General features: G+C 42.9%; 1 protein-coding gene across 6 annotated transcripts in view; it reads right to left on the reverse strand.

The window, feature by feature from the left end:
* Positions 1 to 14228, reverse strand: part of LOC144767519 (outer dynein arm-docking complex subunit 1-like) — a 650935-nt gene that overhangs the window by 145795 nt on the left and 490912 nt on the right. For all 6 annotated transcript variants that reach the window (XM_078650940.1, XM_078650939.1, XM_078650938.1 and 3 more), the window contains 2 exons: positions 11714 to 11813; positions 3476 to 3665 (listed from right to left, as the gene is read on the reverse strand). In XM_078650940.1, coding sequence (XP_078507066.1) covers positions 3476 to 3665; positions 11714 to 11813 — 290 coding nt within the window. The remainder of the gene's footprint in view (positions 1 to 3475; positions 3666 to 11713; positions 11814 to 14228) is intronic.

Below are 14228 nucleotides of genomic sequence, written 5' to 3' on the forward strand. Positions count from 1 at the left end.
AAGCGCCATCACCGACATCAAGCGGTGACAGTCCTCACAAGGTTTAAACCCAGGCATCCCTGTCGGCACCGCGAGTCGAAGGTCGACTCTAGAATCGATCAAAAGGATCAAAAAAGTTAGTCAAAAAATGAGTAGGCGTACTGCTCTTCCCGGATCTGCGCTTGCTGGCGCGGAAAAAAGAAGAACTGACGTCAGCGCGCAACCGCAGGGTCTAAGTACTCCGACGACGTCAACCCAGCGATCACGATGCCGACGACGGACGCGGAGCCGCAGACGACGCCTACCGACGCGCAGGGGCATCACTGAAACAATATAGACGTCAAGAATATCAATTTACCAAAATATCGAGGTAAAAATATAGAATACAAAAATATCGACCTCCTATCTCCAAACAGGTAAGTACAAAAATATTGATGTAAAAAATATAGTTAGTCAAAATATCTAATTTTTAAATTAATTAAAAATTTATGAAATAATAAATATAATTAACTTAAACATACTTAAAATACTTAAATAACCTTAAAATTAATAAATAATTAATGTAAGTAAAAAAAAACATACAAATTGATTTGTTAATACATATATATATATATATATAAACGTAATATTAATAAAAAAATTACAATATTTTTACCGTAGGATAGCGGAAAGGGTAAAATGTACTATTACCACTCCAGTGAGTGCAACAGTAGGTAAAGCATTGGATAGCGTAGGGGTAACAATTACTATTCCAACTCCAGAGAGTGCAACAGTAGGCAAAGCGTTGGATAGCGTAGGGGTAAAAATGACTATTCCCACTCCAGAGAGTGCAACAGTAGGGAAAGCGTTGGATAGCGTAGGGGTAAAAATTACTATTCCCACTCCAGAGAGTGCAACAGTAGGGAAAGCGTTGGATAGCGTAGGGGTAAAAATTACTATTCCCACTCCAGAGAGTGCAACAGTAGGGAAAGCGTTGGATAGCGGAGGGATAAAAATTACTATTCCCACTCCAGAGAGTGCAACAGTAAGGAAAGTAAATACTTCATATATAAATAAAAATAAATTAAATATTAATACCAATTACAAATTAACTAAAAGTAATTAACAATTTTATATAATAAAATAATTAATCAATTAAAAATACCAATAAAAATTATTAAAATTATTACCTATAAATACAAATTAATTACCAATTAACAAATAATTAATTAACAATTAAAACAATTAAAAATTAGAACAAAAAACCAATAAATAAATTAAAATATTTAATTAATTACAATTAAATTACGTCCCACCCTATTCCCCTATAAACACACAACCAACAGAAAATAAATTAATAAAATTAACATAATTATCAATTAATCAATTAATTAAAAATAATTACCAATTATATTTTAATTAATTATCAATTAAATTTTTTTATGATTTATAATTAAATTACTTCCCACCCTATTCCCCTATAAACCCACAACAGAAAATAAATTAATACAATTAACATAATTATCAATTAATCAATTAATTAAAATTAATCACCAATTATATTTTAATTAATTACCAATTAACAATTAACAATTCATTCAAAATAAATACCAATAAATAAATTAGAAAATGTAATTAATCATAATTAAATTACTTCCCACCCTATTCCCCTATAAACCCACAACCCGCTACAGAAAATAAATTAATAAAATTTACATAATTATCAATTAATCAATTAAAATTAATCACCAATTATATTTTAATTACCAATTAACAAATAATTAACAATTAATTCAAAATAAATACCAATAAAGTAAAAAATGTAAATAATTATAATTAAATAACTTCCCACCCTATTCCCCTATAAACCCACAACCCGCAACAGAATTATATTACGCAAAAATTAAATACCATAAAATTAATTAATTAAAATAAATTATTAAATAAATATACACTTTTCACACATATACTAACATAAAAAATCACTTTAACAAATTGGATATTATTAAAAAATGTAAATGAACTTACCTCAAATTCGATATTTTTGTTGTCTATATTCTGTCCATTCTATATTTTTGTTGTCTGTATTCTGTCCATTCGATATTTTTGTTGTCTATATTCTGTCCATTCGATATTTTGTCCATTCTATATTTTGAATTCGATATTACTGCTATTCTATTCGATATTTTTGTAGTCTATATTCTGTCCATTCGATATTGTGTCCATTCTATATTTTTAATTCGATATTAATGCAAATCGATATTAAAAACTCGATATTTTGAGTGTATACCGCGCAGGGGTACTGCTACGCAAAACTTTCCAGATCCAGTCTGACGCCTGGGGATATTCTAAGGTAAGTAATCTAACACTAACACGTTTCTTTCAGATTTGGGAATATCAGACAATCTCTTTCTACTAAGACTTGCTAGCACTTTCCCTCTAGCTTTAGCTAAAGCAATATTAAGGACTAACAGCAACTACTCGGGACTCCTGACCTTAGAATGCACCAGTTGTCAGAGGAATAAGAAGAGTACAAGATTGGCTTTATCTGGTGAGACTCCTCTGAGATTAAAGTGGTGCCACCAATGTCCTGCAGAGAGAGCCTTTTTTGTCTTCCAGGAGCATGTGAGATGGCCACAGACTGCAGATCTGAGGAGCTGATGATGGAGGAACATCGGAAAAGGCTGTTCCTCCATCATCAGTTGGCAATGGATTGCTCAGGCGACAAGTTGTCCATCATAGAGGCCACATACAGAGAAAGGTACCTACAAGTAGTACTATCATGGGGACGTCTGTTTCACCACTTAAGAGGAATGCCAAAGTAGAGGGTCTAATTGAAACCAAAGAAGGATTTCCATGAAAGCAACAAATCAGAATGGTTTCGGCTATGTGAAGTACACTCCCTTGGACATTATGCCCTTGTGCTTCAAGCTCCCAGATTCTTCTGTATCTAAGTGCAAATGTAGTCCTTTCAATCAGGGACACCACACTCTACAACGATCTGACCCAATATTGCTAAAGTAAAACTGACCTCTTCTCTTCGTCACTATCTCCCCATCTGTATTCCAACTATTCAATTCGATTTTTGCAAAGTGTGAAATCTGCAGATGTATATCTTGTAACTTATAGATTCACTTGAATATCAGGACAATGCTGTTTCCGAAAACAAATGCGTATTATAGAAACAGGTAGAAATGTAATGGTTGTCAGCTGGATTTTTCTTTCAATTCCTATTTTTTCTAAAGAAAAATGTTCTTTCGCTTTGAATGCAACAGTCTGAGTATTGTCGCTCCCACAACTGTGTTTGGCCTTGAACATGAGCTTTTGCCCTATCTCTCCACTAAATAAGGGGCTTTTTCGGATCAAGTTGTCCCTCTTTGTGCCAGGCTGAGTAACCCTAAATTCATGCAAGCATTGGCCTAATGCTTCCCTGAAAAACAACCAACCCTTCCATTAACCAGGGTTCAATCCAGCTGGCCTCTACCACTAAGACCTTATTTCCTGCACAACATCTCACCTCTTCCTCCAGCTCAGCAATGAGCCGCTTTTCTCTGGCCAGCTGCTCCTCCACATCATCCTTCTGCACTAGCAAGTTGCAGAGGTTTGCATGGCTTTCCTGGTCTCGGGTCTGGTTTTTTCGACTCTCTGCAACATCCAGGTTCTTCAGCAGTTCTTCACGCTCTCGCTCCAGTGTCTGCATTTCGGCTCTGTTCAGAAAACAGACACATAATTTGTGCAGTTTGAAGGGACCGCCAAGACAATACTTTCAATATAATCCCCAGAAACTAAATAAATCACAGAAATAATTATAATGCACATATTTTTAAGGAAATTATTATTTGCTAATAGCGCTCAAGTTAAGTGCAATTCATGGCAAGTGTCTGCCTTTATATGCACAATCTTGAGAAACTGCTGAGCTTTCTCAAGCTGTTCAAGACATGGTAGCCAGGCTGGTTGTAAAAAAAGAAGAAAAAAAAAGAAACCCATAACTTGTCAAAGTCACCACTATTGAAAGGCTATCATCGTAATCCATAAATGTCTGCACAGATCAGAGTACATAGCTTTCCACATAAATTGGAACATATTCTCCTATGAAACATATTTCAGATTTGTGCTCCTGAGGCGGAAAGCCGGGAGCGAGGCATCTTTTTTTTTAAAACTTTGAGTGTCACAGATTGAATTGTGTTTTAAACTTTAAACTGTCACAGAATACTTGTGTAGTTTTTAAAATTTCACTCACTTGTTGCTAGCAAGCAGTCACAGCGTAGCAGCGCAGCAGCGCTCCCTCGTGCCCTCGCCATGAGCGGAGGCCACGCCCCCTGCTTAGGCCACGCCCCCAAGCCGCTTAGGCCACGCCCCCAAGCCGACCACTACAAAGGCGTCGATTTTGGGCGCCAGGCAGATTTCAGAGGTGTGCTCCTGAGGCGGAAAGCCGGGAGCGAGGCATCTTTTTTTAAAAACTTTGAGTGTCACAGATTGAATTGTGTTTTAAACTTTAAATTGTCACAGAATACTTGTGTAGTTTTTAAAATTTCACTCACTTGTTGCTAGCAAGCAGTCACAGCGTAGCAGCGCTCCCTCGCGCCCTCGCCACGAGCGGAGGCCACGCCCCCAAGCCGCTTAGGCCACGCCCCCAAGCCGACCACTACAAAGGCGTCGATTTTGGGCGCCGGGCAGATTTCAGAGTTGTGCTCCTGAGGCGGAAAGCCGGGAGCGAGGCATCTTTTTTTTAAACTTTGAGTGTCACATATTGAATTGTGTTTTAAACTTTAAACTGTCACAGAATACTTGTGTAGTTTTTAAAATTTCACTCACTTGTTGCTAGCAAGCAGTCACAGCGTAGCAGCGCTCCCTCGCGCCCTCGCCACGAGCGGAGGCCACGCCCCTGCTTAGGCCACGCCCCCAAGCCGCTTAGGCCACGCCCCCAAGCCGACCACTACAAAGGCATCGATTTTGGGCGCCAGGCAGATTTCAGAGTTGTGCTCCTGAGGCGGAAAGCCGGGAGCGAGGCATCTTTTTTTAAAACTTTGAGTGTCACAGATTGAATTGTGTTTTAAACTTTAAACTGTCACAGAATACTTGTGTAGTTTTTAAAATTTCACTCACTTGTTGCTAGCAAGCAGTCACAGCGTAGCAGCGCTCCCTCGCGCCCTCGCCACGAGTGGAGGCCACGCCCCCTGCTTAGGCCACGCCCCCAAGCCGACTCCTCCCCCACCTGCAACGGTACAAATTATGTGCATATCTCGGTCGCGCAGCGGGCGAGCGCAGCGGGCACGCCGTTTGCGCGCCGAAGGCGCGCCTAAGGCAAGCCCGTCTGCGCCCGTCCGCGACCAGAACGCGGCCGGGGCCGGACACGCTGACGGTGAGAGCGCTCAAATAGATAGAATTGTCTGGTCGAGGGATAACCTATGGTCTCTCAATACTTTGGCGGAAACCTGTGCACACAGCATCGATCTTGGGTCCTCCACTCTCCCTTATACCTGTAGGACATGTGGGCTACAACTAGGCATACCGGCCAGTACAAAGGCTGGAGGATCTACTAAATCCAAGCCACCAATCAGTAAAAACCTTAGCGCGGGACTTGTGAACTGTAGATCCCTTGCAAAGCATGCAGATGATATATGGCTGCTGTTGGAAGGTCACCAATGGGACATATTGTTTCTAACAGAAACCTGGCTTAACGATGATAACATGACTGCCATTGCACTGGCTATCCCCTCTGGATATAAAATTTGTTTCTCCAATCGACTAGGTGATAAAAGAGGGGGGGAGTGGCAGTTATATTTAAAGAACAGCTCACACTCACCTCCTCCGCCCCCATATACACCCAGGGTCTAGAGGGACTACACTTCTGCTTCCAGGTGGGATCTCAGCTATCCCTAGCAGGACTAGTTATCTACAGGCCTCCGGGGGGGGAAAGAATCCAACCTCACTACTCTGATGGATATGATCATACAAAGCTCCCTCCTTCACCCTCAGTTTCTTGTTGTCGGAGACTTCAACGTTCACATGGACAGGGCAGATTGTCCTTCAGCAGATTTACTGAGATCTACATTGATCTCAGCTAACCTCAGACTCGTTAATAAGGCCCCCACACACAGAGCGGGCCACACGCTTGACCTAATAATAACCAACATTCCAAACGTGTCGGCAAATATACCGCTACCTCTAATTTGGTCAGATCATTTTCTGATACCATTCCTAATCAAAATAACAGTTGATAAACCGGCGCCAAGCAAGTGCTCTTTTATGAAAAGACAATGGAGCAAACTAGTCCCCGATATCATGGGTCCAGTTCTTGCCCAGAACCCTCCGACCCTCACCTCCAATGTGGAGACGGATGCCCGACTACTCAATGACTGGATTGGCAATATGGTAACATATTGCCCCGGCGACGGCCGCTACATCTAAACGAGACTCTCCATCTGCTCCCTGGTTCTCTCAGGAGCTTAGACTACAAAAATCAGATTGCAAAAAACTGGAGAGCTTATGGAGGAAAAACTACGAACCTCTACAGAAGACTTACTATAAGGAAGCATCCAAAAAATTGCATAGAGCTATTAGAAAAGCAAAAAAACAGTTCTATGCGAACTCTATTCAGCAAGCTGAACACCCAAGTAGGGAAACTTTCAAAATAGTACAGTCTTTCTTTAAACCTATGAGTGTTGAGAGGGATGTCCTCCCATCGGTCTCATTCTGTAATAGCATCTCTGACTTCTTTGACTCTAAAATAAAGAAAGTCTATGAGTCCTTTGGCCCAGAGAAGATCACGGAAAAAGCCGATCTAGCTGGCACTACATCGGACCGCGCTATCTTGACACAATTTGCTCCGATAGACCTGAGTACAGTTAAGTTAGAACTCAGCCGATGCAAATCGGGCTCGCCGGACGACCCATGCCCTCCCAAACTTTGGAGTCGCATAGCCGACTTCGTGGCCCCCACTATTCAGCATATATGGAATTCATCCATCTCTTCGGGGACATTGCCGAATATCTGGAAACATGCTACTCTACTCCCCTTAAAGAAAAAACCAAATGGGGACCCCAAGGACCTCAACAATCTTCGCCCGATCTCCCTCCTGGCAGCACCAGGCAAAATGCTTGAGAAAGTTATCCAGCGCCAATTGAATCAATTTATTGAGCAAAACAAAATATTACACGAGACACAATCAGGCTTTAGACCCGGCTTTAGCACTGAAACAGCACTAATTGAGGTGGCCGAGTCAGTGAGGTGGTCGATGGATTCGGGAGACTCAGCTATATTGGTGCTCCTGGATCTGTCGGCCGCCTTTGATACGGTCGACCACAATATTCTGCTGCTGCGACTGGCGAAGCTAGGCATCCAGAGCCAGGCTTTGGAGTGGATACAATCATACCTGACTCAAAGGACTCAGAAGGTGGCTCTAAAGAATGTCTCCTCTTCTCCAAAAACCCTCAGCTGTGGTGTCCCCCAGGGTTCGGCCTTGAGCCCACTCCTATTTAATGTTTACCTTGCTCCACTCTTCACGCTAATTGCCAACTGGTGGATCAAGGCAATTTCATACGCCGATGACACCCAGCTGGTGTTCCCATATTCAGAGGTGTCAGAGACATCCTTTCTGAGTCTGAAGGGGTGCCTACAAGACGTGGCCTGCTGGATGAACACAAATAAACTAAAACTCAATGCCAGCAAGACAGAGGTGATCTTTTTCGGAAAAAGCCCCCCTCCACCATCTGAACTATGGTGGCCGGCAGAGATGGGACACGCCCCCTCGCCCAGCCACTCAGCAAGAAATCTTGGAGTCCGGTGGGACGACAAGCTGTCATTTGCTTCACACATCCAGCAAGTGGCAGGTTGCTGCATGAGCAAATTGAGAAATCTCCGCAAGATTCTCAGATTTTTACCAACTAGCTGCCGAAAAACTGTAATCCATGCCATAGTTACTTCAAGGCTGGATTACGCCAATGGCTTGTATCTGGGCTTACCAAAGTATCTTATACGACAACTCCAAATGGTCCAAAATGCGGCTGCGAGACTTTTAATGAGGATTCCTTACAAACACTCTATCTCTCCGCATCTCCTTTCCCTTCACTGGTTACCAGTGGCAAGCAGAATAAAATTTAAAGCACTCACCCTGGCTTTTAGATCTCTGTTCGGCAACTGCCCAAATTACCTGAAAGCTAGACTACCAAGATACACCCAAGCCCGGTCCCTTAGATCCAACAACAGTGTACGCATTACAGCCCCTAGAGCAAAAAGAGCCAGGTTAGGTGGACGCACCTTCTCGGCCAATGTGGCGGCACTATGGAACTCGCTACCCCCTGCTCTCCAACAGGCTCCATCCGAAGCATGTTTCAAGCGATTACTGAAAACCTGGCTGTTTGCCCAACCACGCTAGGCACCACGTTAGACTCCAGCTCTCTACCTAAACGGGCACAATACTGTTGCTATAGCGCCGGGACACCTCCTCGTGAGGTAGCTGTTCGCGCTTTATAAAACTCTGTATTATTATTATTATTATTATTCACAGGTCCCCAAATAGTATTTGCTGACCAGATTTAGTGTCGAGTGAGAAACAAGAGGCAGTAACTTATTCTCGAAATGTGACGCTGCAGTGTGAAGCAACCATCATCTTCTGTAGAGATCATCTAACACTCAGTCAAGGATTTCAAACAGTTCTCTTTCACTGCTGTGGATTGGTTCAGTTTCAAAAGATGCTACTTCATGCCGTGCACTGTAGAAGTTTGTTACTTTTATATGACGCAGAGCAGCACAAATAAGGCAGTAGCTGTTAAATCAAGTATTGAGTTGGAAATACTAGTTCCTGCAGTGTTTGTCGAAGGAGGCTGTAGCAATTAGTGTTTGATTATATATTACTCAGAAGTAGAGCAAGAAAAATTGCTGGCAGAACTGAATACAATAGCAACCTGAAGGGAAGGGAGGATGTAACAAAGAGGGTTGTCTCATGAACGGACAAAAAAGAGCAGAAGCAGAAGGTTGAGAGTAGGAGATGTGTAAATGTATAAACCAAGATATCCCGATTATGAATGCCGGCCACTAGTAGGGTTAGCTCATTCACTATCTGTGGCCAGATCCAGCCCCTCAGTGAATATCAGGAGGTTTTAAGTCTTTCCTGGAGGATGCATCTCTTCTTACTCCAGAATGCAGTGTAAATTATATGATGTTGGCAGTTCCTGCACCTGTCTTTGAAGATGGAGCTGCACAGCGTAAAGTGGGCTGAAGCCATCTAAATATTTTCCTGAGGAGATTACTGAGTGGAGACAGACGAAAGCAATCTAGTTATCCAGGTTGGTCATCGAGATTTGATTCATATCGCTAGATTCGTAATGGCTAGATTCCTAGCTTGACCCAAAGAGGTAGGTGTGGGTCCTAATTCTGAGGTCCACCAGACTGAGGGCCAGAATAAGGTGTCGTTCTCAAAGAGTACGACCTCCATTTTGTCTGAGTTGAGCTTCAAGCAGTTGGTATTCATCCAGTAAGCAGCTTCTGACATGCAGTAAATTTTGTTGGGGTACTGGTGTGTCCTCCGAGAAGGAGAGGATGAGCTGGGTGCCTTCGATTTTAGAGATGATGACTCTGTGGCCTCAAATGATGCTGACAAGAGTGCCATGTAGACATGGCGGAGTGTGGGACAGACGACATATGGGGCCAAGCTGACAGCCAACGTGCAGGCTGCATAGAAGGAGTTCCTCCATCGAAGTGCAGGTCCACGTATTCCAGTTTTGTAGTGTTGTTGGAAAAGGACTGGGTGGGAGACTGTGTTGAGAGGTTAGTGGCGACAATGAAGGCAGTCTCTGTTCTGTGATTTGGTCTGGAAGGTGGTTGGCACGGAGGTCATCAGCCAGTCATTGGTTGAGGTGTTTTTCCAGAACTTTCACTGGGTAGCGTAGCAGGAAGATGAGTCAGTAGTTCGCCAGTGTGTTTGGATCGAATACTGATATAATTGTGGCATAATTCAAGGTGTACTGGAAGGTGGTGGTGGTGGTGACAGAGTTATTGAGTATCAGAGTGAGGGCTGTGCAGGTGGGCTTTAGTCTTTTGGTGAAGGTAAAGTGCAGGCATGGGTCTGAAGCAATTCCAGAATGGATAGAGCACATGGTGTCAGTGATTTCCAGAGGGAGTAATGGTGGGCCAGCATGTCAGGGTGGTTTCTAGTGTGTTTTCCTCACCATGTTGGAGGGCTGCGAGTGTGAAGAGGTCCGTTTTGGGCGTGAAGTTGTCCTATATTGTATTGATCTTGTAGCTGAAATTGTGAGCAAGCTGGGACAAGAGTTCCTGCAATGGGGAGATGGTCATGGAGCGGTCAGCAGAGGAGATGAATTCCTTCACTATGGAGAAAATGTCTTTAGAATGGTTGGTACTCTTGTAAATCCGTTCGGTCAGGGCGGAGCTCTGAATCTGAGTTGCTGGTGGTAGTGCCGGATGGCAGATCTGTGGGTGTGCCGGTCATGGGTGTGTCACCATTAGCGCTCCAGCTCTTTGCAATGGCGTTTAGTTAGTTGTGGGTAGCCTGTGTACCAGCTTACTCGTGATCAGGATGGCGTACCTGGGCATCGGTTTTGAGAGTGGCCAGGGTGTCCATGCCAGCTGTGATCCGGTTGTTGAAGTTGGCGATGCATCAGGGAGATTATCTTGGAGCATCAGGCGGCGGGTTGGGAGTTCTGTGGCCCTGGTTTCTTTGGAGATAGAGTTCCAGTTGCGTCAAGTGGTCTTGGCAGGTTTAGTTCCCACTGGTTGGTTACGTGTAGACTGATTTGGATGAGCAAGTGGTCAGGTCAGGCGATGGGGATGGGCTTGTCTACCGTGATATCTACTGTGACATCGAGGATGAACCAGGCGGTGATGTGCACGTGGGGTCCTTCACTGTTTGGGGAAAGTCCAAGTGTGTTCAGGTATTGAGTTACTCTACATATAACGTGTGCTCAAAGTATACTTTGGATACTGGGCTTTTAGATATTTTAATGGGGTGGGAGAAATAAAGAAAAACTCAAGCGAAAAACCTTTTGGATTCGTGAATTTCTTTCTTTGATAGAATTTCAAATTGTGTGTTTATTTTTTGGCCCCTGCGTGTTAATGATTACATTTTCAAAAGGTCTGGTCAATCTGCTACTTATTACCATGATCTTCAAAGCAGCACCTCATGAAGAAATGTGAGTGCGGAGTGATTGTAGCTACTGACTCCAGACAACATAGAGAATACTGTCATCAGTCCTTAGACTAGTTGGGCAGGTTTATGCATTCCATTCTAATATTCGTAATGCGTACAGTAAATCCAGCCATTTTGAAAATGATGACATGGACATGTACACCCAAAGGCTAAGATTAGGCCCTCATGGAAAGAAAGGAGCAGGACAAGAACATCCAGAAAGAAAGAAAAGAGCGTTATATCTACAAATTTGAAGATCACACAAAAACAAGCGAGCTACAAAGGATGCAAACAAAATGTTGAGGGTCCGTGTTTTTGCTTATAAGATATAATATGGAGAAAAAGTACAGAAATCAAAATATTAAGGCTAATCTACTAATCCTACACAGACTGCAGTATGCTCATAGCAATCACCCTCTCTCCCCCTTTCGTACAGGATAGTTCCACAAGGGAATTTCAGTGCCACACTGAACACTACATCTTACAGAGAAGATGGCATCTCAGCCCAGCCTATGTTTTTTTGCTCTGCCCCTTTCTTTGGAGACTGCAAGAGGTTATTTGCATGAAAGCCTAGGAGACAGTAAAAGGGAAGAAAGGAGGCAAACTCACAGCTGTCTTCTGATCACATCTTGCGATTCGATACTGTAAGCCTGGCGGTCGCCTTCCTTCAATCGGTACTTGCGTTGCAACTTGGCCAACTCGCCCTCTGCTGCAATATCACAAACTTACAATTAGCAAAACAAAACATACGAAAAACAGTAGAGAAATGTATCCTAACAGTGGGGAACTTTTTGTACATGTTGATGCATCTGCTGATAGCCTTAGAATTAGCTTAAGTATTCAGACGTTTTAGGGCCGGCTACTCACATAGAGGGACTTGAATGTAGGAAATTGGACAAACCAGCCTAAAAGTACGCTTGGAGACACATGACACAGTGGTGGTCATTGCAGTGAAAAAACATGTGGTAATTGCATGTCGCTGTAAATGAATCGTAGCAAATGTAACATGCTGTCCTTCACAGAAGCCATGATGGGAGTTAGCTGAAGAACCAACCACGGTGGGTTAATCAACTATCAGGATTTAATCATAGCTAAGCTTATCCCAAAAAGTTGGGAAAACTACCTTATCAAGTGCTCCAAACAGATCCTTTGGGATTAGGTAGCTCTCCATACTCATGAGCTTATTTCTAGGGGTACCTATCTGGTTACACTACAGGTGAGGGATTCTAAATTTGAGCCCTTCTATGATAGCATCCACTGTTAGGGTGCTCTATTGTTCAGAGGTTCGTATGTTTGGTGGAGCAAGACAGGAGCATTTTAATATTGGGGTGTATCAATGTTGGGTAGTTCGAACATTTAGTTCTATTTTTACATGGTTTACAATTTTGGGGTTCTAATATGACAATGGAATGTTAAAATATCTTTTAGGAAGTTGTAATGTGGAAGTGTTTACTAGCATCCTACAGTTGTGAAGTTGTATTGTTGGAATGATACAAAGTGTAGGGATTGTGACAGCAGAATATTTATAATATGGAAGGCTGTGGCTGCGTGGAGTATGTAAAATTGAGTTTGTTATGTTTCTTTTTCCAGACTTTTCAGCATTTCTGAAATATTTTTGTCTCTGGAATTCAGGTCATTTGCAGCTACTTTCCTGAGGCCAGTGAAGCTTTTTGGTGTCATGAACAGAAGGCTCTTTTACTGTGGTGATGATAAAAGCAGAAGACTCGTGACACAAAAACACTGACTCTCTTTATTAAAACGCAAGAGCCATACTCCTCGGTGAATTAGTCACTGTGCTTTCTATGGGAACATTTCAACCACTCCCTAAAAAACACATGTCTACAAGAAACAAAATAACTGCCGTTTTCACACCCTCCACAACCTTTGGCAAATGTAGAAGACATTTGGCAGCCTGCAAAATAACCCTCCGGTTGCAAAATTTTAAGGAGCTCTGGAAAAATATGAATCCATGCTGCTCAGCAAAAACAAATTACTAAAGCAGCAGGACATGAGAGGGAGCACAGAGAGAATAGAGACCCACGCAGATGTGAAAGGTTTTGGACAGACAACACATGTCTTTTGTTGAGAATTCTAACTAGCCCATGACCAGAGATCGTACAAGCCTTTATACCGAACATCACAAAGAAGTGTCTCAGAACTTGAAAGTCTCTACCGAACTTTACAGTGGTTTTGTAGCTGTCATTATTAACTTAAATATGGAACCAGATGTAGAAAAGACTGGTCTCAAATTGCGAACAGTATTTTTTCTCCAGTGTGGAATCCAATCTATGTACTTATAAATCGGGTAACAAAATTCCTAATCGTAGTCGGTCACAATCCAACCTGCCTCATTGATATTCATGGCCCCAAATCTCTTAGCTCTTCAGGAGTACCCCTACCCTTGATCAAATATCCCAATACAATATGTCCCTAACCTCAGGTTACAACCAATGAATCACAATATATGCAAGCAACATGTCGCCCTGAACACCACAGTGGTCTCCTATTAGCTTTGTATTGTTCCCAGCTCCAAAGATGTCTCCCAAAGGCTTGTTGAACTAGCTGCTGGTTACATAATCTAGATGACTTAACAAGCTGATCCTTTTCTGACCATCTCTTTAGATTCCTGTTCCTGGATCTGGAAGTCCCTGTTTATGGGTTTGCACCGAAATATAATTGTTAGACTAGGCCCTTTTTGCAGGATCATCCCAGAACATTTTGCCTTCCTCCAGAATTTTTTAGGTCGAGCATGAGCCAGCGCGCAAGCGCTGCTCTGCGAAGAGCTGTGGTAGTTGAGCACAGAGAGAAGAGTTGCCCAATCCCCCTGCCCTTAGTTTTCATTGGCTTGTGTGTTTGTCCTTTGTAAATGCTGGCTTCTGATTCATTATGTGTCTTGTTAGTCCCTCCTTAGTTCAGCCATGTCGTCATTTGTATGCTCCCAAGCTACTGGCCCTTTACTTGGTTGTGACACGGGGCGTGTACTATTTCCTTGGTGCACAAGTAGACTCACGCAGCTTTGTCCCTTCTTTCTCCTCTCTTCCCCCCCGCCCGCCCACCCTCACGCTGTCCGTGCCTTCTCCTCACTGCCCTCCCTCCCTACCGATGTCGGTGCCTTCTCTCCCCC

This window comes from Lissotriton helveticus, chromosome 7, assembly GCF_964261635.1.
Source record: "Lissotriton helveticus chromosome 7, aLisHel1.1, whole genome shotgun sequence".
Lineage (NCBI taxonomy): Eukaryota > Metazoa > Chordata > Amphibia > Caudata > Salamandridae > Lissotriton > Lissotriton helveticus.